The 26,514-nt window shown below is 43.3% G+C and overlaps 2 protein-coding genes across 2 annotated transcripts; both read right to left on the bottom strand.

The window, feature by feature from the left end:
• Positions 1-1,493: 1,493 nt before the first annotated feature.
• On the bottom strand, positions 1,494-13,869 carry mmp30 (matrix metallopeptidase 30; the record flags this gene model as incomplete). Its single annotated transcript, XM_079283925.1, is given in 18 exon segments — positions 1,494-1,585; positions 2,580-2,598; positions 2,601-2,677; positions 2,752-2,826; positions 2,829-2,848; positions 2,938-2,952; positions 2,954-3,095; positions 3,190-3,308; positions 3,482-3,674; positions 3,764-3,925; positions 4,096-4,221; positions 4,292-4,371; positions 4,373-4,438; positions 4,567-4,598; positions 4,602-4,623; positions 4,625-4,809; positions 13,764-13,803; positions 13,805-13,869. Coding segments are annotated over 18 exon segments (1,530 nt in total).
• A 1,974-nt stretch (positions 13,870-15,843) lies between these two features.
• mmp13a (matrix metallopeptidase 13a) lies at positions 15,844-26,043 on the bottom strand. The gene is made up of 20 exons (XM_079283924.1): positions 25,942-26,043; positions 25,472-25,716; positions 25,217-25,365; positions 24,880-25,008; positions 24,611-24,772; positions 24,368-24,497; positions 23,636-23,769; positions 23,372-23,531; positions 23,167-23,270; positions 22,969-23,075; positions 19,788-19,919; positions 19,404-19,651; positions 19,149-19,297; positions 18,114-18,242; positions 17,256-17,417; positions 16,975-17,104; positions 16,753-16,874; positions 16,501-16,660; positions 16,315-16,418; positions 15,844-15,999 (listed from the first exon to the last, which is right to left on the bottom strand). The coding sequence occupies exons 1-20, from the start codon at positions 26,038-26,040 to the stop codon at positions 15,893-15,895; spliced, it is 2,862 nt and encodes a 953-aa protein (XP_079140050.1). The 5' UTR covers positions 26,041-26,043; the 3' UTR covers positions 15,844-15,892.
• Positions 26,044-26,514: the final 471 nt, after the last annotated feature.

Below are 26,514 nucleotides of genomic sequence, written 5' to 3'. Positions count from 1 at the left end.
TTCCCTTCTGTTCAGTGGTTCCGGTTAGGAACGGGTTGGTTCAGTTTAACGTAGGAGGAAACACATATCGACCGGGAAACGGTATCCGACACAACACCGGGTTTGAAGACTGCCCAAAACAACAGAAGCAGCTGGTTGCTGAAACGAACGTTAAACACATGTGTGTCTCTTCTCCGGATCTCTCTGGCCCCTGAACCTGCAGCTGAACGAGGCTCGCCATGAGTCTCCATGTTACTTCTACAGAGTCCCTACAATAAGTAATTAAGCTAGCTGCATGCTAACAGTTCTCTCTCCACGCCAGGTTCGCCAAAATGTAACGCGTATTTTGCTTACAATAACTTGCTACGCTTTAACGTTATGTTACAAGTATAATGTAACATATAATCACCAACGTTAAGTTGCCTTGTAAAATCGTTTGACACAAAAGCCTCAGGACTATATAGCACTTACCTCCATTATAAGAATTGAAAAATCAATATAACGCTAACCTATGTCTACTCGGTGAACCCTTACAACCAGCGTTGCAATGGCGTTAGTGTTATCAATGGAGATGTTGTCATCGGTTGCTGAGCAACGCAAATCTCGCGTGAAAAGGAGCCTCTGTTGAGCTGGGTTAGAGTGTCACTGAACACCATGCACTGATACATGATCAAAATAGAGTGTTATTTATAACAAAGGATATTAACCAGAGAATGATCATTTCATTCATTTTTTGGAGCCATGAATTCATTCAAAGATAGAGTTTATAGTAGCACAGGGGTTATATTCATTCCACCCCATGCAGTCATGCGCTTTGTCTGTGCAATGTCATCACACACATGTTTTAAAATGCTAATCCCAAAGGCCACAGTTGATCTTCGTGAATATTTCAGTCGGATTACTTTAGTGAAAGATGGACGGCCTCGTATATTTTGCAAAGACCCCCAATTTCCATTGCATTCCATTTCCAAAACCCAACTAATTATTCACTTCATTGCCCTCCACTCAGCCCGCACACATCTTGAGAGTATCAACACTTACAGCAGAATGTTGTTTGTTGACTCCTAAAGTCATCCTCCACCATATTATATAGCTCCCCTTTATGTGTGTTTTTTTTCTGTCTCAAAATGTGACTACAAACTGCGTTTCTACTCCCCATGTCATGATCAAACCACTTATTCACAACATAACCAACAGTGAATGTAAGGGTGATGAGCAAGAACAAACCAAATGTCTCTTTATTTCTCAGTTATCATTATTTATTGCCACACAATAAACACATGCATGTAGGTATGTGTGGTACTGACATTATATAAAATACAAGGTCAATACATGCTGTATATAACTAGGTACCATAAGCATCAAATACCAAATGGATTGAACAGCATTAAATGCATATGTATCAATAACCTGTCAAAGAGCCAACCAGGCAAACATTGAAATCTCTGATTTAAATACACTCATACTGCCATCTACTGGTAGAGCGGGTCATCTCTTTCACTCTGCAGCTTCCTCTACAAGCTGTGTCTCAATTCAGGGGCTGCATCCTTCGGAGGACCCAGCCTTCGCGGCCTACGTGGGCTGCGTGCTTTGAGCACCGCGTAGGCTAGACCGTGCGGTGTCCGAAATGAGACGGCCTACGCTACAGAGGACTTCCTGTTTGCGTCAACAGCTGTTCCCGCCCCGCCCCCCTCTTGCTGCTCCCGTTGCCTAAAATCCATGCTCAACAGGATTATTTATATATATATGTATTTATAGTGTATATACCTGTTTATATATTTATAGTGTATTTATATATATATATATATATATATATATATATATACATATATATATATATATATATATATATATATATATATATATATATATATATATATATATATATATATATATATATATATATATATATGTATTTATAGTGTATATACCTGTTTATATATTTATAGTGTATTTATATATATATATATATATATATATATATATATATATATATATTTATAGTTTAGTGTTTTTAATCATATATTCAAAAATTCATTCATAGCTTATTTTCATAATATTGTGTTTCTAAATTAATTTAATTAAATCAGTTACTATGTTAAATAACACATTTTCAGTTATAGCTCTTGCAATTAAAACAATGTATTTATGTGTGCTCAGGGTACAGCAGTTGCCCTTTCATGACTATGTGCATCAGTTTTCCTCTTGCAACAACTCTTTTGATGTCTTGCTGAAAGAGAAATGGTTTCCTCCTCACCTGGGTTCAAAGCAAAGGACCTTTATTCGAATTTATCCTAATTCCGAATACATTTCAAGCCCTTCTTGATTGTTTCCACTTTTAAAGATTGATTGAATCATGTTTAATTGATGTATGTCCAAGAAAACACATTGACTACATAGCAAGTAGTTATTGCCCACAGGATTATTACAGTATTTCATATTGTATTTGGTTATTCTAATGATGTATTCCCATGCATAGTTGTACAGAAAAGCCCCCTGAAACTACCCAGGATTAGTTAGTGGAGTAGACCTAGCTATTATTGTGTGCTCACAGGTGTGTGTGTGTGTGTGTGTGTTTAGGTATCTGTTTCTTCGGTTGCAATCCATCCACCCGTAGTTTTTAACAGAGTGCGAATCGCTCTTCTTCGTTGGTAGTCGTACTTTTTCTGACTTGGTCCATATGAAAAGTACAGGTAACCTGAAAAGGGATGATGCATGATTAGTACCTCCCTGGACAGGAAGTGGTAATGCTGCTGTGCTACTGTCACCTACCGCTGTTCTCAAAAGCGGCATCCACTCTGGAGCCGATCCCAGGGAGCTCTCTGCGAATGGATTTCGGGTATCCATTCTGCCCGTCCTTTCATTGTAGCTGCATGAGTAACACAGGAGGCCTTCTTAAACATGTGGCATCTGTATCGGGATTCAGCCCAGATGTTTATGGCTATCCATGTTACTCACCTCCAGTATCTTTTGCAAAAAGAGCAGGGTTCTGCCTGTGACTGACACATAGACAGCAGCATCCACCTTGGTGACAGATGGAGGGAGGCCAAAGTCGCTGAGAGGTTTGGAATAACCAGGTAGGACAGCGTTTCCTCTGATCCTCCAGCAATGATCCCCTGTGACACAAATAAGGTAGAGTTATGTTCCTTTCTGGTCCCAGTGTTTATTTGATACTTGTGGATTATTAACCAAGTTTACTAAAGGTTGTACCTTCAAAGAAAATGACAGTATTGCCTTTCTTATACTCATAAGCTCTGCTGATTCCAGGCCAGACAGACTGTATGTGCGTACTGATGCCGTCCCAGGAGCCGCTCCTCTTCCAGAAATGTCTGACAAAGCTACACAAAATCCAATGATAAACTGACGGTGGTCCCATACTGTGAAAAGAAACCCAACTCTATGCATCTACATTTTAAGATAACACATGAATAATACATGAAGTAGATGTTATTGTAAAACTCAAAAGACTAAATTAAAAACAAATAGTGCATAAATGGCTCACCCGTTTTTGAAGAAGTAAAGACTTCGCTGAATGGAGGTTACAGCATCAAAGATCAGGTTCCTGTTGCATCTGTCTGGAGGAGGTTCTGATGTAGTTTCAGGATCTGGTTCAGGTCTAGGTTGTGGTGTTGGCACATGTTTTTTGGTGGGCTGCGGATTTGTCATTGTCGGTTGAGATGATGTTGCTCTGACTCCTATAAAATATAAAGAAATGGCATAGGTAAAGATGTTTCTGAAAGATGATGCCCCCAAAAATCTGTCTATATGAATTAGTAGCTCTCACCGTCGATAGCTTGTACTCCCTGTCTGTCGTCATCTGGTAGCATGTAGCCCTCTGTGTTCACATACTGGTAGGTGGGATACATCAAGGCCGTCTGAACCTGAGAGTGGGCTAATCCCAGTGCATGGCCGAACTCATGGGCTGCCACCAAGAACAGGTTGGATCCTGCAGATACACACCAAAGTAATTGTGGATACATAATCACCAAGACATAAAAAAAATGTGGGTTTATTTCTCAAAAGTATGTGATTATTGCCCCTGTAGCTCAGGAACGTTGCTACAATCAGCTGTAGCATTACATCACCTAAATGACAACGCTTTCTGAATGTAAGCACCTGCTGAGGTTAGAGTCCAGCTCTCATCTTCATCAAAATGGGTGTCCCCTCCATTGCCCTGTACAGGGGAGAACGCGTGGGCCAAGACCCCACCCTCCCCGTCGAATGGAGCAAAATCTCCATGGTCTGGTTTCGAGAGGAGAAAAATAACACTAAATCAGACATGTTCTCAAAGACACTGAAGGCCCTGCATTACCTCGAGCCTTGAACATGATCATCATGTCAGCGGTACCGCTGTGGATGTGCTGGAAATCCAGAGGAATGATGTCACTGTAGTTTCACAACCTTGGCTATGGTGGCATCCACATCACTTTGACTCAAGTCTGGTGTGTAGTCCGTTATCCTGCGGGGTGTGACTGGGAAAATGGTTTACAAATCTCTCAACAGCAGCTTTATTGTGCTTTGTGTTTGGATGAAGATCTCGCACAGACTTGCTGCTCTCTGTCCTGACACGGAGATCTTGTGTCGTACCTGTATGTGACCAGAGTCTTGTCCCACCTCGGTCAACCTTCAAAGTGGCCATATCTGGTCTGTGTAACCACAGCAGGGGCGAGACATCACCTCCAGGGTGTCGGAGTCCAACTGCCCAGAAACCTTTCGGCCAAAATACTCTTGCAATGTTTTGAGAGTGTCTTGAAAGGAATCCAGAGAGCTGCGGCGAACACTGGTGGGGGCACTGACACCCACATCAGAGAAAAACTGAGACAGATAGTCCTGGACAAAGACAATGGGAAGAAACACTTCTCATGTTCAAAAAGATCTCCGTATATGATTCATCTGACAGAAAAGTAATTTAACTATAAATGCAGATTATGCAGAAAAGATACATTAACATTTTTTAATATTTGTTTATAAATTACAATCCTACAGATTTTCATGAAATTAAAACCAATTTTTGATACTTTTTGTGGTCTGTATATTTTTCTGCATTGGCCAAAAAGTGTGCGCTCACTTCAATTCAATCATCATTTGTTGTCATTCTGCAACACCGGGTTGCACAAAAAAATAGCAAATCAATCAGAGTGGATTGAATTAACAGATAAAAGCTGGATCTAAAGGAGCGTGTTTGGGTTATCAGCATTGAAGAAACTGAATTCTTGACATCAATAGAATTATTGATGTATGTAACAATTATTAATGATTATTAATAAAAACGGGGCACCACCCTGCGAACAGGGACCAATAACCAAACGATAAAACTAAGTCTCATAATTAGTAGTCACTCATAATGTCAATAGTCTGCGTATGACTATACATTCAGTGACAGTGAAGGTTTTTAAGTTCGAGCACAGGCTACTACATACAGTCTTATCAAATACATATGCACAAGTAATCACAGACGACTGCTCCTGAAAGTATAACAGAGTTTATTGAATCAAAATAATAAATGATCAAATCAATTAATATTGCAACCAACAAACGTTATCATACAATTTTATATGCCTAAACTAAAGAATGAATAAAATGGATGAGGGTGTATGTCTGTGTGTGTATGTGTGTGTGTGGGTCTGTGGGTGAACAGGAAGGAGTCTTACAGCTACGCTAAAGACTACAAAGATGGCGGCGTCGAGTGACGCTGGCCAAAGGGGAGGGGCCGTAAGAACTACAGCTAAAAACTACAAAGATGGCGGAGTCGAGTGACTCGGACCAAAATGGCAGAATGGGACTGCTGTACGTAATCACGTGTGCCTGGGCAGCACGTGTGTTGTGAGGCGATCGTTTCAACGGGGTTTTTCCCGGGGTAGAGCTAGGAGCTGTGTGTGTTACGTGAGAGGAGGAAAGAGAAAAAGGAGCGAGAACTCGAAGTGAATCACGCTTCAGCGTGCGATGTGGTAGGGAGCCTGAGTTGCTGGTTCTATCATGCATAAATATACCGCTGTCGTCTTTGAACTGCCGGTAACTTATGCCGTGATAAGCCACGCACCTCAGCTCACTCACCGAGTCGAGTTAATGAAAAGAGAACTTCCAGACGGAGTGGAAGACAATGAATGAAAATAATCCCAAAGAAACAGTCATAGCAGTTAATACACGAATACAGCGGCGCTTCTCTGCGCCGTAATGATTGCGTAATACCTCAATATCACGCGGCAGTAACTTAACACACAAAAACACGGGAATATCAACATATAAATGAATGGCCTGAATTAAACTTAAGTTAATTTAAGCTAAGCTATGCCCAAATGCCAAGAATCTTACTTGTAGATGCTTCGTTGCAACGTGGAAGTGTTTGTGGCAAAGCTGTCCTTTTTCTTCGAGAGGAAGGGGGGGGGGCGGCTTCTCAGCGCGGCGTTTGAGCTGGCGCTGTTTCGGCCCGTCGTGGCGTGAGCTCGTTCTGGAGCGAAACGCAGACGTGGTCAATCCTCGCTTCAGGGAGGATGACCTAACTTCGGTTGAGACGACGTGGTCCGTAGGTCTCCCGGTAATCATCGGTCAGGAGAGGTCTAGACGTCTTCCTGCCGGGGTGTGCGCAAAAAGGGAAAGGAGCAGGAAGCACTGAACGGATCGCTGAAGCAGATTCGTGATCGCGGGCTGTTTCATCCAGCGAAATGGCTTGTCAGGGTTTGATGAGGGGAGAAGGGCCGTTGTTTCCTCGTGGCCTCGTGCGTGCTGGAGGGGGGAGGAGAGGCCGAGGTGTCTTCATGCGTCCAGGACGAAGGTCCGGGTGAAGAGCGGTTGCGTGCTCCCTAACTCAACCGAGGTCGATTGGAAAAGCTGGATTCTCTGTGGCCTGGACGGGGGGGGGGGGTCCGGGCGAAGAGAGCGGTGTGTGCCTCCTGTTAACCCCGGAGGGAGAGTTGGAAAAAAGCCTTGAGTTGGGGGAAGCAGATAGTTTTATAGAACAGGGGTCGAACCACAGGGGACCTGGGTTCTCTTGGCTCTCGGCCAATGAGATTGCCGCGGTTACCATGGTTATTTGGGGGGGGGGGGAATTCACACCTGAGTGTGAAATTCCTCCCAGAGGAGGCTTGCTCTCATCAAACTACAAGTCAGGATGAGACCTTTGCTTGAAAAAGTGAAGGCCTGATTCCCTTTGTCCACAGCACATGTTGAAGCCATCTGGTCAGAGCCCAACATCCCCCCTTTGTTCTGAAGAGCGAGGTGTTGGCTTCGGTCTTTAGAGCAAACCAAGGGCTGGCATGTGCATCCATGTGGTGGGGAAACCTGAAGAGGTGAGACAGTCCAAGTGTTCCTGAGACCAAAAGCAGTGGTTAAAACAGGCAGTGTTCATTGTTCATAGAGTTCAAGGTTCATAGTGGTCAAGTTCATGGTGTTCAAGTTCAGAGTTCATTGGCATCTGGGCAGATGACTAAGGTGGCATCTGGGCAGATGACTTTAACTACTTCTACCTACATCTACTATCATACACAATTCAAATCATAGGTGAGCAAAACATTATTCCCAAATAATTCAATCGCTATTATGATGTTGTGATAATCTAGCATTGTGGCACAGTGTCAAAGAAAGTAACAACCCAAATAAACAAAACAAAACACAAAAGAGAGAGAAGGAAAGAATAGAAAGACAAGAAGCAGGTGAGGGGCAAACAGTGGTTACTGGTTCAACTCCTAGACAGGACTGGAGTCCGTCGGCGGAGCAGTCGTAGGTTGGCTACGTGGTGTTACGAATAGGAGGGAATCCAGTTAGTCTGTCGCTTCTGGATCTATTGGTACATGATATGTGCGTCTATCTCTCTCTGATCGGTAGATTTAGAGCGAGTCCTGTGTCTAAGTTTTAGAATCTATCGATATTGGAGTTGCGTTGCCAAGACTATAGGCCAGAGGTACCTGTGAGGGTTGCATAACAGTAGTGGTAGCAGATTTACAGATTTCTTAGCACGGCTAGTGTGACTAGCTAGGCTGGTCTCTCGCTGCTCCAGCTGTTGACAGCTGAGCCTTCTCGGATGAGGTCCTGGTTTAAATCTGACTGCTACGGCAGAGGTTATGTCCTCTTTGGTTACTTCTGGTAGAGTCCATAAAGCATGCAAAGGGTTCTCTATGAGAGTGGAGCATCAGTTTACAGTCACAATGGTTTGTCAGGTCATGCAACTGTTCTGGTTGAAGTTGGATGTGTTAGCGGTTAGTGCATGTCTACAGGGTGAGTTGAAGCATGCAGTTAAACGTTAGTAGTCAATAGTAAGCTGCCATTCTGCCGGTTGGTTTCGGCACTGGCGAGATTAGAGTGTACTTCCTGTGAAGTGCATCTCTCTAAGTTTCTGTTGTCAGAGATCCCACCCCCCTCGCGCTGTTCAAGTGGCGAGGGCGGATATCCCCACGTTACCGTCAGCACCCAGGGAAATGTCGCGAACAGTTTCACTCTGGAGTGTGTCATGGCGGGCTGGTGATATCTCCCTCCCCCCACCCTCCTAATTAGAGATGGAGACAGGTCCGGCGCACAGGTCAAGTTCAGTTACCTACGGCACTGGCGACTTGACAGAACCGGCCGATGACTCGGCTGAAAGAAGGCGGTGGCTTCGTGGAACAAGCTGGAGGTGGATCCTGCTGACAGAGCAGGAGAAGAAGGCTTAGTTGACGAAAGATCTTACGAGCTACTCGAAAGGGTGCTCGAAGGGCCTCTAAGGTTGTGGCACCCTAGAGGTGTATGCGAAAAGGTGGGGGAACACATGAGGCTCGTTTCTGACCCGGAGTCGGGTAGAGCAAGAGTGTTATGACCCCCCAGTAGGACTGAAGAATATGTATAGATTTATACATAACGGGCATTGCCTTTGCGAACAAGGTCGCCCAAGAAGGTTGAAGAACGAGGTGCGAAATGGGAGTGGTCGTTTCCGGAAGTGTGCTGAGTTCTCTTCCCCCCCCTACCACGTCGACTTGGCAGCAGAGGGAAAGGTCACTTGGCTTAGTCAGGTGAGCTGCGAGTCAGCGTGACCTGATGTGTTGCCCTTGAGGGCGTCTTTCACCCCCCTGGTTCCGTTGGTCTTTCGACCGCCAGGGTCGTTTGTTCCTCGGGGGTGACCAGGGCTCGCTAGGCCAAGTCCTCTCGTCGTCTTCCGACGCTAGGTCGGTGTCGCTCGACTGTTGGATGCCTAAGACTATGGCGGTGTCTTCGTACCGATTTGTCGGCCGTCCACGTGTCTTCCATGCAAGTTGCGCGTACTTCCTAATCTCTGGCATGGTGAGGTTACTCGTTCTGCAGTGCATGGTAACATCGTATCTCACGTTGTCGTGGAGATTGTGCAGGAATAGCGACTTGAAGGCATGGTCTTCTTCTAGACCTGGGGCGTTACGTCCTTGGAAGTACGCAGATCTCAAGCGCCTGAAGTAGTCTCTCGGAGACTCTAGCCTTTCCTGGGAAATGGCAAAGGCGCAGAGGGTGGCAGAAGCTGGGTCGTTGTACAAGGAGTACTCCTCCCTAAGGGCGTGACAAAGGGATGAATAGCGGTCGCGGATGCTCGGCTGGAGCGTTTCCATGAAAGCGTGGACGCTTCTCTCAGTGGCTTTCCACACTAGCTTTAGCTTTTCGCGCGATGAGGGGCGCGATAGGTCGAGGAGGCAGCGATCGATCTCCCTAAGGTAGTCATCGATGCTCGAGTCGTGATTATCGGGGTTAAAGCGCTCTACGTCTTTTACCAGAGACTCAATCTGTCGAGTACGCAGGCCTCCAAGGTTGATGGGGCCTGGGCCGTCCGAGTCGTCTGAGTCTCCATACTCGCGATGGTGGTAACGACTATCATCCTCCCTCCCTGAGGGGGATGGGGTCAGTTCTTGTCGCGCACGTGAACCGCGTGGAGGATTGCGTTCGCCTGAGGTGGTTTTGAAGCCACCTGGGCCGACTAGGACCTGGTGTTGGTCCTCTCTCCTCCTGGTTGGGGATGTCGCTTTCACGAAATGCAAGGTGGTTCGGGTCTCGGGGAATGAGGGAGCCGAGACCAAGAAATGACTCTGCTGAAAGGCTCGGTAGGGGGTAGCAGTACCTACCGGGGTTGCTGGAACACCTTGAAGCGCTTTCAGTTTGTCATCACTCTCTGATGCTTTAGAGAGTTCTAGGTTGACCTCTCTGAGGTCACTGTGCAGGCTACTATTTTCTGACTGTAGGGCTCTACAGTCACGTGACAACTCCTGAACCTCTGTTCGGAGTGTCCAGATCTCGCGTTGCTGCTCGTCGCTCTGTGCCCGGGTTCGGGCAGCTTGCAGCTGCATTTTCTGATGGTAGATGAGCAGTATTTCGCCGATTACGTTCTGAATCAGGCGCTCTCTGTTACCTGCTGGGTTATTTACATAAGCCACCAGCTGCTCTAATTGCTCGTCGCATAGGACAGCAGTGTATTTTGCAAAGTACTCTCTTTCCTTTGCTGTGAGTCCGAGGACATCAGCCACCGCATCTCGTAATGCGGTGTCTTCTGGAGCTACAGCTCCAGGAATGGGGGATTTCTCGTCACTCATTCTCTCTAATGAGCACGACTCCCAGTGGTTGTTAATTCCCTAGTGTTAGAACGGAAACTGTTAGTGTTTACGGTTCTCAGTGAAATGTCTAGTTCTGTAACTTAGGATTTCTACTGTTAGATGTTTATTACTGTTAGTGTTACGGTTCATGCAGGCGCACAGTGAAATGTCTAGCTCTGTGACTTACGTTTCTACTGTTGCTGCTCTGAGGTATCACTACTGCTTTGCAGCCAGAGGTGCGAAGATGCTAATGTGGTTTAGCACTTTGGGCCTGTGACAGCTGTGTGTAACTTCTTTGGAGGGATTTAAGAAAGCAAGCAAGGTATTACAAATAAATGATCAAATCTACTACACAGCTGGCTGTTAGTTTAAGAAGTGAAATGAATTATTAAACCTGGAAAGGAAACGAAATAAAATTTCGAGAAGGGAATTAAAGATTAAGATTAAAAATCAAAATTTTAAATCAAAAATTTAATTACAATAAGACAAGATTTTGAAGATCAAAGCCTACCTATTTTGGGAAATAAGTTTCAGGAATTTGGATCATTCAAAAGAGGGAAAAAAATAATTTTTCGAAAAAAAATATTTTTTTGGAAAATTAATTATTCAAAAATAATTATGGATTACTGTGCATATATACTGTAACAAAACTGGAATAACGTACCCTCACACGGGGCACCATTATGTTGGGATCTAAAGGAGCGTGTTTGGGTTATCAGCATTGAAGAAACTGAATTCTTGACATCAATAGAATTATTGATGTATGTAACAATTATTAATGATTATTAATAAAAACGGGGCACCACCCTGCGAACAGGGACCAATAACCAAACGATAAAACTAAATCTCATAATTAGTAGTCACTCATAATGTCAATAGTCTGCGTATGACTATACATTCAGTGACAGTGAAGATTTTTAAGTTTGAGCACAGGCTACTACATACAGTCTTATCAAATACATATGCACAAGTAATCACAGACGACTGCTCCTGAAAGTATAACAGAGTTTATTGAATCAAAATAATAAATGATCAAATCAATTAATATTGCAACCAACAAACGTTATCATACAATTTTATATGCCTAAACTAAAGAATGAATAAAATGGATGAGGGTGTATGTCTGTGTGTGTATGTGTGTGTGTGGGTCTGTGGGTGAACAGGAAGGAGTCTTACAGCTACGCTAAAGACTACAAAGATGGCGGCGTCGAGTGACGCTGGCCAAAGGGGAGGGGCCTTAAGAACTACAGCTAAAAACTACAAAGATGGCGGAGTCGAGTGACTCGGACCAAAATGGCAGAATGGGACTGCTGTACGTAATCACGTGTGCCTGGGCAGCACGTGTGTTGTGAGGCGATCGTTTCAACGGGGTTTTTCCCGGGGTAGAGCTAGGAGCTGTGCGTGTTACGTGAGAGGAGGAAAGAGAAAAAGGAGCGAGAACTCGAAGTGAATCACGCTTCAGCGTGCGATGTGGTAGGGAGCCTGAGTTGCTGGTTCTATCATGCATAAATATACCGCTGTCGTCTTTGAACTGCCGGTAACTTATGCCGTGATAAGCCACGCACCTCAGCTCACTCACCGAGTCGAGTTAATGAAAAGAGAACTTCCACACGGAGTGGAAGACAATGAATGAAAATAATCCCAAAGAAACAGTCATAGCAGTTAATACACGAATACAGCGGCGCTTCTCTGCGCCGTAATGATTGCGTAATACCTCAATATCACGCGGCAGTAACTTAACACACAAAAACACGGGAATATCAACATATAAATGAATGGCCTGAATTAAACTTAAGTTAATTTAAGCTAAGCTATGCCCAAATGCCAAGAATCTTACTTGTAGATGCTTCGTTGCAACGTGGAAGTGTTCGTGGCAAAGCTGTCCTTTTTCTTCGAGAGGAAGGGGGGGGGGCGGCTTCTCAGCGCGGCGTTTGAGCTGGCGCTGTTTCGGCCCGTCGTGGCGTGAGCTCGTTCTGGAGCGAAACGCAGACGTGGTCAATCCTCGCTTCAGGGAGGATGACCTAACTTCGGTTGAGACGACGTGGTCCGTAGGTCTCCCGGTAATCATCGGTCAGGAGAGGTCTAGACGTCTTCCTGCCGGGGTGTGCGCAAAAAGGGAAAGGAGCAGGAAGCACTGAACGGATCGCTGAAGCAGATTCGTGATCGCGGGCTGTTTCATCCAGCGAAATGGCTTGTCAGGGTTTGATGAGGGGAGAAGGGCCGTTGTTTCCTCGTGGCCTCGTGCGTGCTGGAGGGGGGAGGAGAGGCCGAGGTGTCTTCATGCGTCCAGGACGAAGGTCCGGGTGAAGAGCGGTTGCGTGCTCCCTAACTCAACCGAGGTCGATTGGAAAAGCTGGATTCTCTGTGGCCTGGACGGGGGGGGGGGGGGGGGGGTCCGGGCGAAGAGAGCGGTGTGTGCCTCCTGTTAACCCCGGAGGGAGAGTTGGAAAAAAGCCTTGAGTTGGGGGAAGCAGATAGTTTTATAGAACAGGGGTCGAACCACAGGGGACCTGGGTTCTCTTGGCTCTCGGCCAATGAGATTGCCGCGGTTACCATGGTTATTTGGGGGGGGGGAATTCACACCTGAGTGTGAAATTCCTCCCAGAGGAGGCTTGCTCTCATCAAACTACAAGTCAGGATGAGACTTTTGCTTGAAAAAGTGAAGGCCTGATTCCCTTTGTCCACAGCACATGTTGAAGCCATCTGGTCAGAGCCCAACAAAGCTAATTGTTGGCTATTGGATGAATATGTATTCCATAATAAAGTCACATAAACTGGACCTATGGCCCTGCCTGACATGGTTTTTCTTTTTAAAATGTTGCTCTGTGTGTGTTTTAGTGCAGCTGCACAAGTACCAGCAGAGACTGGACAAAGGTTGGGTAGGTTATCTTCATGTGATTATACACAAAAGTAAACCTACTACTGGTAATTCATATTATATTCCATTTCTGCCAATAGATCCCCGTACATGCTGCACTCTGTTCCTTTAAAGATTCTCTGCGTCTCAAAGCTGAGCCAGTGTCTAGTACAAAGTGCAGCTCGGGAAATTGTTCAAACCAATCTGTAATACTGGAAAGCTGACTTTAAATAGATTTCCGAAAATGGGAAGCACATTTTTTCTTTCGTGTTCCAAAATTTCAAATAGGGTGTAAGTTCATTGTTTGACAGCTTTGAAACAAATCAAATAGATTTGACTGAATCATAGAGAAAAACTGATTCCCTCACTTGTATTGGCAGGTGAAATACCAGCAACAAACTCCTCATGATTACCTGGGCTTTATCGAGCTCTTCGTGGCTGGGTGAAGTGGTGCACAGCTCCACAGAGTGCAACAATCACAACTATCATCACAGTTTTAACAGCCAGTGCAGGTTCCATGGTTCCTGTTTTTGTCTACTGCAGAGAAGAAGGAACAACTCCGGGTACTTTACTTATTCTTCCTCTCAGGCTCTGCTCAAATGTACAGTTGGACTCGTGCACGAATCAATTTCAGTGTTTTGTTTGCGAGGTGAAGAGCAGAAAAAGATACATGACGGGGCAATAAAACATTCCTGAAAATGTCTGAACATGCCCATTAGAACAACAGGGGGAGAGGTAATGGTGTAGTGATGGGAGAGGGAGTAAGGGGGAGGAAGAGGTAAGATAAGGACAACATTAGGAGTTTCATAGCAGCCTGGGCCTGCATCAACATGATGTAGATCAGATATGAACCAAAGCAACACATCGTTGAGATTCAGACAAGAGGAAACATCAGGATCTAAGATCTAAGTGTTAACCTGAGGGGGAACCGGAGGGTTGGCGCTACGACCAGTGTGAGAAATTCTCTCTGGCAATCAGGGGGTCCCGTCCATACCCGCATATTTCGCACACTGGCAATGGCGCTGTCGGTCGGGATGGTGTTATCAGCTGCACAGAGCAGAGCATGGCCATGAACTAACCAATGGGAAACGCTCACATACACTAAAAGGCACGCACGGCTGGCCCGGTTATCTGAACAGAGCCAGGAGAAGTTCTGATAAAAACACATGCAGTTGGAGAGTGATATTACTCTCCATTACTCTACTATATCAGACATAGATACATAGAACTAGTTGTCTTCTGCTGTAGCAATACTCGGACTATGGAATTTAGCACATTTAGTGAAGATTACTGGACCGAACTCGATGTCCTGACACCATTTCAAAAATAAAATAATATGTATGTACATGTGGGGTAATCTGACATTTTTGGCAGCATTAAGAATTCTCTGGATTAGAAATGGAAGGACTGAAGGTTTACGTAGGACCTCTATAAGCTCGCATTCTTCTAAATAGCTACATTTGTGACTCAAATGGCATCAAATGGCATTCAGACACCATCTAACAGGCCGAGCACCTCAGTCTCATTGTCAGAGAACAGTATTTCTACTTTTTAAATATTTTTGATTTACTGTTAACACTTTTGTTGATGAGTGTTGAGATTCCTGTTGTTTTTATATTGTGTGACCCTGTGCCTGTTTGGGCCTTTTTTATCCCCACCCATCTGTGGTGGATGCTCATCAAAAATGAATCCTACAACATCTAGCTGGGAAGCTTATTGATCCTCTTTTCTGACAGTACGTATTTACAAACATCTGATACTGAATATAAATCTGTATTAAAATCGTCATATGCAGGTACATGCATAACATCTGTCCTTTGTATTTAATCCATCCTAAACTTTAAAAGCAAGGAGCTGCTGAAGCAACCGGGGAGTTTAGAGTCTCGCTCAATAACACTTTGACATGTGGACAGCGGAAGCCGGGGATCGAATCGCCAACATTGAGATTAAAGGATGACCCGCTCTCCCCCCTGAGCCACAGCCGTTCCAGAATAATAGCATAGGTGGCAGTACAGTCACAAAATTAAAGCATCAGAGCCTTCACAAAGGTTCATTTTTATATTGATTTCATTAATTTGCAAGAACATTAGGAGACCTTTGTTGATCCTGTTTTTGTTGTATCAGTAACAATATTGTAATAATGCATTGGTTACACACATAACCAGAGCTTTCCAGATCATCTATAATATCATTAGATAACATGTAAAAAGAACAGCAGCGCCAGTAACAGGTCAAATGCAAGTGGACTTGGTATCTTGAAGAACCCTCTTTGAGATGTTTCATCCCAGAGGCATCACCATGAACAGTAGAAGCCCCTCAGATTAGACTCTATTGGATTTACAGGATGGCGGAAAGTGTCATACAAAAATATGTTTTACATTTTATTTGCTTTATTTAACTGCTGCTCAAAATACATTTTATAAAATTAAATGCTAAAAATATAATATTTTGCGAAATATAAATATTTAAAATGTAAAACTTTATTAACACAGTTGGTGTACATTCAGAGCAGCTACTTTAACAATGTAGCTCGTAAACTGCTCTAGTTGGTGCAGCGCAGGAAGTGGCTGTTCCTCAGCACGCGGTACAACCTCCCCTTCCTCAGGTTGTACTCAAACATGTAGGGTCCACTGTAGATGTAAGTAAAACCTGCAGAACACAGATTCACCCAATGTTAGTTTCTGTGCTAGTTGTAGGAACGTTTAACATTTTGGAAAACTGCTTAATCCCTTCTTCCCGTCACAAAATTAGATGAAAATATTGATACCACTGTCATGTTTGTCCATTAAATATGAGGCTGGATCTATGAGACGGTTAGCTTAGCTTAGCATAAAGGCAGGTCAGAAAGAAAACAGCTATCTAAGGTAACTAAATCTGCTGCATGTTTAAGGATTCTTCCTTCATTTGTCAGAAAAACTGCTCATGTCTGTTTTCAGCTCAGTTCAGCTTTGTAATGCTTCTCACCACTGTGCTGGAAAGCTGCAGTCACCTTGCTGGTCAGGCCGGAGAAGGTCTGATCCACTCGCTTGGGGAATCCCCGGTCCATGCGCTTTCTGGCCTCATCATAACTGAGGAAACACAGACAGGAATTAGATACATTCAATAAGGGTAAAGAGTTAGAATACTGAAAACAGCATACTCTGAACACACCTGAAGTAATAGCTGCCCACAAAGAACAGAGTTTTGCCAGATTCCACGTCATAGACAGCAGCATCAATGTTCCTCACAGCTTTTGGCAGACCCAAGCACTTAAGTTTTTTAGGAAAGCCACGAACACGGTTGTTGCCAGTGAAGGCCCACACTTTACGACCTGCAGGCAGAAAATATTTCATAAGAAAGTTAACAGAAAAAAAGCAGAAAATTGAGATGAACCTGAAATGATCAGATAAGGAGATCACGTACCTTTAAAGAGAAAGAGTCTGTCTGAGTGTTTGCTTTCATAGGCAGCATCGATGTTGGTGGGGGCATTGGGCCAGAAGTCTGTGATGAGACTTTGCTGAGGTTTCTTGCTCCGCCAGAACTTGCTGAGAACACACGACAACATTTTGCACATGAGCCACACCTCTTACAATGAAAAACAATCCTAGGGCTCTGGATTCAGAAGTTCCGGTGTGTCTACAATACCTGTCTTTGAAGAAGAGCATCTCTCCTCGCAGGGTGGCAACAGCATCCAAGACCAGGGTGGAATCACAGGCATCAGGGGTGGTGGGGGGCTGAGGTTTATCTACAGAGGGATCCGTGTTAGGGTTTGGACCTGGAACATAGACAAAATGAGTTCCCAAGTATTTAGAAAGCCCTGGATTGCAAATCCCAAACAGTGGAATCGCATCATCAAAGGTTGTACAAGAGATTGTCAGAGAATTTGATCACAAGCTATGTGTGTGATCCAGCCAGTTGGTACGAACCATAGAGAGACTGGATGCCTTTGACATCATCCCGAGGCAGAACGAAGGTGTCAGGGTTCCTGTATGAGTACACGGGATACATGAGAGCACCAGCATCATCAGAGTGAGACAAGCCAAGAGAGTGGCCGAACTCATGGGCAGCCACCATGAAGAGGATGAAGCCTGCAGCAGAAAACACAGAGCTACAGGTTAGTAACAGCGATAGACTGGATATAAGTCACTGTGACGTAACCCATTGGTTTGTGGGCTATGATTTGAAGCCTTGAGTTCGGCATTTAGGCGGTCGCCATCTTGTTCTTTTGCTACCAGAAATGACATGAGAGGGCGGAGCTAGGTACAACATAGAATAAGAGGTTTTTAGGCGACCAAAATGTGAATAATCAACTTTCATGAACTGAAAACACATTGTGAAAGGGTTAAAGTTGGAAAACAAGACACGACATGACAACTCCCAGACCAGACAACACCGTGGTAATTACCTGTCAATCACAAGGTAGCCCCGCCCTAAAGCATCCCCTGCTTTATGGTCGATCTGACTCTAAATGGACCATAATGTACTAAATGAACATCATGCTGTATTGAAGAAGACTTGAAACTAGAGATTGAGACCATAAACTCATGTTTACAATGTTTACTGAGGGAATAAATCAAGAGAGAAGTAGAGTCATTTTCTATAGACTTCTATACAACCAGAGGAGTCACCCCCTGGTGGACATTAGAGAGAATGCAAGTTTAAGGCACTTCAGAGCTTGCTGCCTTATTACGCCTCTCTCCATGATTATACCATGTCAAAACACACACTGACAGTCGTTAGTGGGTAAAAGAGACACTATGTTGTGCATCAATATAAAAACTCACCTCTATTTGAGCCGAGAGTGAAGGTCTCGTCATCATCAAAATGAGCATCTCCTCCAATGCCAGGTCCTGGGGCGAAGGCATGGGCAAGAGTGCCATCAGGGCCATCAAAGGGGTAATAATCACCATGTGCTGTTAACAAGAACATGCTCATGTCAGGTTTTGCAAACTAGAACTTGTGCTGTGAAATGTTGTTTTCTCCTGCACTTACTGTATCTTTGTAAAAAGCATCAAATCACAACTGGATAGACAAAAGCATTTCATTGCTATTGTACCGCAGCACAAACTTCTCTGTTGGATGTCAAGATCACAAACCTGAGCTAAAATAAACACCGTCTCTTAACCCTTAAAAAATAGTAAAGATGCCTCCAAGATGACTGCAAGCTCTGGCATGCCACCAGAGGAATGACTGTTGTGTCTTTGTTATGTTAGGTAACATATATTATGTAACTACACTGCAACCATTGTCAGGAATTAAGGGACATGCCACTCAAATACGCAACTATTGCAGAGGTGTCAACAAGCTGAATAGGACATGCTGAAAGATAGATACCTCACACAGCTAAATCAGAATAACAAATGTAGTACATTATAGTTGTAATAACATTAACGAGTTTACAAAGAGATACACTTGAGAGAAAATCAAACAATACCAAAAAGATGTGGAAGTGCATTACCCACATAATGTACTTAAATACATTTTTTTTATTTCTTGCGAACTTGCATGAAGTATAATTTATTTGTTCAACACACAACCTGAACAATGGCTGATAAACTATATGCGCTGACCTTTTTATTTTAAAGCTCAAGACTCGATATGATGAGCGTGTAAAATATGATGCAGAACAATTTTACAATATAATATAATATAATATAGTAAAAAATATTCTAGATTATACTTCTGTACTTTAGTTAAGTAACTCAAAGAATGCAGTACTTGTACTTGTGATGGAGTATTTTAGAGTATTGTATCTCTAATTTTACTTCAGTAAAGGATCTGAGTTCTGCTTCCACCACTGAAACTTCTTCTGTACTCACATCGGCGTCCAAAGGAGATCATGATGTCAGCGGTGCCACTGTAGATCCTTGTGAATCTCAGAGGAGTGACTTTGGCCCAAACCTGCAGGGCTTTGTCTATGGAGTCATCGACCTCTGACACAGACATGTCAGGTGTGTAGTTCTCTATTCTGATGGGCGGAACAACAGTCAAGAATATTATTACTTAGATTATCTACAGTTCATCTGTTATCTACAGTTCATCTGTCACACACTCTCTCTCTTCAGATCACTCACCTGTAGGTCAGGCTGTTCCTCTCCCACTTGGGGTTACCTCCGAACGTGGAGAAACGGGCAATGTTGCCATCTGGAACGCCACAGCGGGGCTTCTTCATCATCGCCATGGTCTCAGTATCCAGGGTCCCGGTGATCTGGAGACCAAAGAATCTCTGCATCTCACTCAGCTTCCTGGTCACCGGGCTGACCCCCCGTCTGATAGTTGGACCAGTCTCCTCTGTTAGGTTGAAGAATCTCTTCAGGTAGCTCTGTAGAAGAATGCAAGGATGTAATACTGGTAAGTGGTAAATCAGTAATGAGCTTCAGAATTTGTGGAGAAACGAAAGTCCACAAAATGCACATCTGGAACACGTCTTAAATGCAAAGTAATGAACACATACATACCTCTGCATAACCTTCATCTTGCACAGTGACCTGTGATGCAGGCACACAGTGGACTGTGACTGCCAGGCTCAGTATGATGTACAGACTGCAGGACCTCATGCTTCCTCGTTGAATGTGTCTTGTTTGTCTGTTCTGGAGTCAGCTGTTATAAAGGCTGAGGGGCGGGTATGTTGAGCAACTACCTTCCTGAGTCAGTTACTCAACTGTTCCATTTATAGATAAGAGGGAGAAGATTGGCTTTGATTGCTCAGCCCCAAAACAAATCCCCATGACACATGACATTTCCATAGAGAAACCACACATTTTAAAATCAAATATTCTAGGAACAAACTGGATGAATAAAGTAAGTTATATGGAAATGAGTCTTATTGTTGTCTTTTGACCAGTTCAGCAGGTGGAGCTGAACAAGGAATTGTGTTTGCTGATATCTTAATCTGTTTCTTAAGGTGGTATTCTGAGCGATATCCTCAGATTGTGAAGGCAGTCTGTCATGGATTGACAGGTCTTTAATTGCAGACTGTCTCCTCTTACACAGACATGCTGCTTCACGTCAAGGGTCCTGACAGGTGACAGGTAATGGAGTATTTGTAGATGCCACATGCTGTGCAAATCCACTCACCAACCGCTTCACAACAGCTAAACCACTGTAACAATCAGGTTTATAGATAAATGTTTCTGTCTTTATTATAACGATATTGAGGTCCGTTCAGACTGTCACATATTTATGGGTGCTGTAACGCATCCGAAGGCCCTGATTGTTTTTCAACTGACAGAGAAGTTTCCCTCCGTCAACTAGATTATTTTATTTATCACACAATCAAATTATTATAAATGTATGTATCTATTTATAAAACATTTGCACTTTATTGTTGGTGGGAAACTACATTGTGGCTGCTGTTTCCTAACACTGGACATTGGGAGGAGCAGTACATATGTTTGTTGTGCAACTTTTGCTTCAGGTAAATCCACAGTAATCATAGATGGTGAGGATGAAGGTGTAGCAATAGGAGAGCAGCATGTGATCTGTCCGTCCGTCCGTCCGTCCGTCCATCTATCTGTGTGTGTGTGATTCATCAAATTGAAAGAAAACACAAAGCTTTAATTAAAACATAAATTCCGTTTCCAGGAAAATGTGTAATGTGAGTTTTGTACTTTATGTGTCATTACAATGTTCCTAGAACAACGCTGTATTACAACAGTAAATGCTGATGTTGCCACTGTTAATCCCCTCCCTGAATTATTCATCAGTGGGCAGCATATTATTCGACATAATGTGGTCGATGTGGTATGGATGTGACACACTCAAACCGGATTCTCAGGCCACTAACCTTATCCAAGAGAAATGACCATATTTGGTTCCGTACAACACTCTATTTCAAAGTTTAGTAAAATCATATTTTATTGTTATTATTTCTGTATCCTGTATATTGACCCAATGTTGCTGATTTTACATCACAAATCATATAAGTTAGTAAGGTTTAGTCAGGATTGAAAAATACGCTATTGTTTTCATGCTATCAGGTCTGAATTATTTTGCAGTATTCACAGAAAACATATTCATCACTGATGCTGTGTCGGTAGGACAGTTTGATTATGTGCATGAATCACTACTGTTGGTGGTACAGTAGGAGAACCTTCTTTCTTGTTGGAACTCTCAGAGCCCCTCAGAGACTCTACTATCAACATTATCAACAACTACTTGAATGGATTGCACTTCAACGGCACCGTGGGGCGATGTGGCTCAGTGGTAGAGCAGGGTCGTCCTTCAATCAGAGGACCGTCGGTTCGATCCCGGCTCTGCTAGTCCATATTGATGTAAGTAAGTAAATATAAAGTGCTTTTCACAAACAAAAGTCACAAAGTGCTTAACAGGGCAGAAATTACAAGCATAAAAAAACACAATGTGACCATAGGGCCAATAATTTACATACACACAGAAAATACAAAACTAAAACGTGGTTTAAAAGCGGCAGCGTTTTGGATGACCTGCAGACGGTTAAGAGCAGATACACTGAGTGATGTGAGAAGAGTGTCCTTGGGCAAGACACTTAATTGCTCCTGTAGCTGTGCCTACGGTGTGTGAATTTAGTATGAATGTTATATAGTCCTGATGGGCAGGTAGCACCTTGCATGGTATAGCTCCTGTCATCAGTGTATGAAGGGCTGTGAATGGGTGAATGATGACATGTAGTGTTTAAGCTCTTTGAGTGGTGGCTTTCCATTTACCATTATATTCATGGTCCCCTCACACTCAGAGTGAAGTTATCTTTTTAATACTGACCTTTCCTCTAGTGCCACCATGAGGCTGACATGTGTAGTTCAGAGTGGATTATTGTAAAACAACTGTTGGATAGATTACCACGACATTTGCTGCAAACATTCATGTCTTCCTCAGCATGGAAGTCTCAGTATTTAACTAGAGGATGTACGTGATTCTGTATAGCATGTGTTGTTTTAACAATGCATATATAATGTATATATATATTACTGCATTTTTTTCAGATTTCTAGCGATGAAAAAAATACTCTAAACTACTGCACTACACAACATTTTAAATGGCCAATACATTTCACCAACCAGAAGCAACTCTTTTCTTCATACACGAACAAATGCCTAGACTTTCGAAAACAGGACATTTTCTTTGATTTTGCAAAATAACAGGAAAACTTACTCAGAAATGTATTTAAACAACTTTTATTTGCTAATCATGGTGCCAATTTCTGTTAAATGTGTCACATTTGTTCTGTTTTATATATTTGCAAACAAACATTCATATGTTTTGTCACAGTGGTGTACAAATCTGTGCAGATGTGCAATTGTAACAATGTTACATACATTTTGGCAACACGCTCCAAAGTTCCACAATTAAACTATATTAAACAAACAATGTACACATAAACAAAAATAACAACAGCAAACATTTAATTATGAATATGACATAAATAATCTGAGACAAAATAGAGTTAAATTAACTTTAAAAAACAATGGCAGACATCACAAAAATGCTATAACAAAATGTAAAAAAAACGTAGAAGGTGCTGGAAGTATATACCCGTAAGTGTGCAACAATAGAATTATGTACTTTAAGATATATTATCACATATTATGGACAGTTTAACTATGTTGCCTTCATTCTCATTCAGAGTGGCTACAAAAACAATGTAGCTCGTAAACTGCTCTAGAAGTTGGTGCAGCGCAGGAAGTAACTGTTCCTCAGCACACGGAACAACGTCCCCGTCCGCAGGCTGTACTCAAACATGTGGGGTCCACTGTAGATGTAAGTAAAACCTGCAGAACACAGATTCACCCAATGTTAGTTTCTGGACAAACGTTTCTCGTTTCGGTAACCTTGACTTGGAAAACTTTGAATGCTTCTCACCTCTGTACTGGAAGGCTGCAGTCACCTTGCTGGTCAGGCCGGAGAAGGTCTGATCCACTTGCTTGGGGAATCCCTGGTCCATGGTCTTTCTGGCCTCATCATAACTGAGGAAACACGGACAGGAATTAGACCACCATTTGTGAACCATCTTGTGAACCGCCATCGGTCGCCTGAATTCATTTCACATCAAGTCATTTGAACACACCTGTAGTAATCGCTGCCCACAAAGAACAGAGTCTTTCGGGATTCCACGTCAACAAGGGCCGCATCGATTTTCTTCACACTTTTGGGCAGCCCAAAACTTGAAATTGATTTCGGATAGCCACGCACTAGATTATAGCCACTGAAAGCCCACACTCTCCGTCCTGGACAGAGATTGACAGAAAACACGTATTAGTATCTGCATGTAAAGGTCGATCTTGAAAACGGTGTCATATTAGAGCCTCAGGCAGATATTGAGATCACATACCTTTAAAGAGAAACACTCTGTCTGAGTGTCTGCTTTCAAAGGCAGCGTCGATGTGGGTGGGGGCATTGGGCCAGAAGTTTGTGATGAGACTTTGCTGAGGTGTATTGCTCTGAGGGTAGCTCCGCCAGAAGATTCTGAGAACACACAAGGACATTTCATTCATAAGTCATCTTCTTTATGAAAGCAAGGCAAGGCAAGGCAAGTTTATTTGTACAGCACATTTCAACAACAAGGTAATTCAAAGTGCTTCACATAAAACCATTAAAAGCATCAAAACATAAGGCAAAAGAAAAGGAGATTTCAAAAACAATTAAAAAACAGTGTAAGAAATAAAATACAGCAGTAAAATGCAGAAATACAGGAAATTGATTAATATATTAATTGAATGTGGTTCAATTAAAGGCAGCAGCAAACAGAAAATTCTTCAATCTTGATTTAAATGAGCTGAGGGTCTCAGCAGACCTGCAGCTTTCTGGGACTTTGTTCCAGATATGTGGAGCAGAAAAACTGAACGCTGCTTCTCCATGTTTAGTTCTGACTCTGGGAACAGAAAGTAAACCGGTCCCAGACGACCTGAGGGGTCGGGATGGTTCATAAGGTAGCAGCAGATCAGAGATGTATTTTGGTCCCAAACCATTCAGTGCTTTGTAATGGAGATGTCATGAAGAGAAAACACCCTTAATGGACTTCAGCATTCCAACTTTTGAGTATTCTACTGTACGTCTACAATACCTGTCTTTGAAGAAGAGCATCTCTCCTCGCAGGGTGGTAACAGCATCCAAGACCAGGGTGGAATCACAGGAATCAGGGGTGGTGGGGGGCTGAGGTTCAACTACAGAGGTATCCGTGTCAGGGTTTGGACCTGAAGGTTAAATAAAATCATAATCACATTACAACGATGGTGTTAACACATTTTATGGTCACGTGCTATGTGTGCAAACAGGCATATCGATGATTGAACCAGTTGGTACGAACCATAGAGAGACTGGATGCCGTTGACATCATCCCGGGGCAGAACGAAGGTGTCAGCGTTGCTGTATGAGTACACGGGATACATGAGAGCACCAGCATCATCAGAGTGAGACAAGCCAAGAGAGTGGCCGAACTCATGGGCAGCCACCATGAAGAGGACGTAGCCTGCAGCAGAAAACACAGAGCTACAGGTTAGTAACAGCTCCACTCTATGATTTAACCCTGTAAATACATACACCGACAGTAGTTCGGTAGATGAGGACAAAACTGACCGGTGTTTGAGCGAAAAGTGAAGGTCTCGTCATCATCAAAATGAGCATCTCCTCCAAGGCCAGGTGCTGGGCCAAAGGCATGGGCAAGAGTGCCATCAGGGCCATCAAAGGGGTAAAAATCACCATGTGCTGTTAACAAGAACATGCTCATGTCAGGTTTTGCAAACACAATCCATTCACTGAATTAGTGTAAAAATCAGAGCTGGCTTTGAAATAGTATTGATCAGCTGTTCAATGTGATTCAGGACAGAGAAACACATGGAGTTAAAGCAAAGACACTTAATGGAACCTCACTATCAATAAACTGTAGAGAGTGGAACACTTCTTCTGTACTCACATCGGCGTCCAAAGGAGATCATGATGTCAGCGGTGCCACTGTAGATCCTTGTGAATCTCAGAGGAGTGACTTTGGCCCAAACCTGCAGGGCTTTGTCTATGGAGTCATCTACCTCTGACACAGACATGTCAGGTGTGTAGTTCTCTATTCTGATGGGCGGAACAACAGTCAAGAATATTATTACTTAGATTATCTACAGTTCATCTGTTATCTACAGTTCATCTGTCCCACACTCTCTCTCTTCAGATCACTCACCTGTAGGTCAGGCTGTTCCTCTCCCACTTGTTACCTCCGAACGTGGAGAAACGGGCAATGTTGCCATCTGGAACGCCACAGCGGGGCTTCTTCATCATCGCCATGGTCTCAGTATCCAGGGTCCCGGTGATCTGGAGACCGAAGAATCTCTGCATCTCACTCAGCTTCCTGGTCATTGGACTGACCCCCCGTCTGATAGTTGGACCAGTCTCCTCTGTTAGGTTGAAGAATCTCTTCAGGTAGCCCTGAGAGAGAGAACAGGAGTCATACTTAAAAATGCATCAGCTGCAGAATGTACATAATATAATCTATGCGGTATCTGTTAATATGCAGACACCTATTTACAGGAGCTACTAGTGTTTCCTGTACAGCCTAACATTCAGAATCCCAAGAACGTTAAAGTGTCCAAATACACTACGAAGCAAAATAGTGAGAATGCATGCAGAAAAGGACAAAGCAAGAATACATACCTCTGCGAAATTCTCATCTTGCACAGTAATCTGCGATATTGGCACACAGTAAACTGTGACTGCCAGGATTAGTAGAATGCACGGATTGAAAGTATTCATGTCTCCTCGATTCCAACTTGTGTTTCTGTGCTGCAGGTATCTGATTTATAGGCAGAGAACAGGGCGTGTTGAGCAATACGTCCTCCAGTCAGTGACTCAACACTCCTTTTATGGACAAGAGAGGAAGTTGTGCTTGGATTGCACACCCAACTAAAAAGTTTCCCACACTGTAATCATGACGAAACAAAACATTTGCCTACACCTGAGGACATTTTTATTAAATAATCACACAATCTTGTGATGCTTTCTTTTAATTATTTGTTTAATTTTGCATCAGTTTTCCAACAGCTGTAAAGATTGACTGTAAATATGTTTTGCAAAATAAATAAATAAATGGAGATATAAACATTTAGAATTTATATCTGAATCCAGATCGGCCTCAAATAGTAATAGTTCATATTACATTTGGGCAGAAAAATGTCTTATCTAGCAATGTTAACAAATCCTTCAAAACTGCCAGAATAGCATTTGCTG

This window comes from Melanostigma gelatinosum (assembly GCF_949748355.1).
Source record: "Melanostigma gelatinosum genome assembly, chromosome: 14".
NCBI classification, from domain to species: domain Eukaryota; kingdom Metazoa; phylum Chordata; class Actinopteri; order Perciformes; family Zoarcidae; genus Melanostigma; species Melanostigma gelatinosum.
Note: the sequence above shows the minus strand (reverse complement) of the source record. Positions and strands in the feature narration are given on the sequence as shown.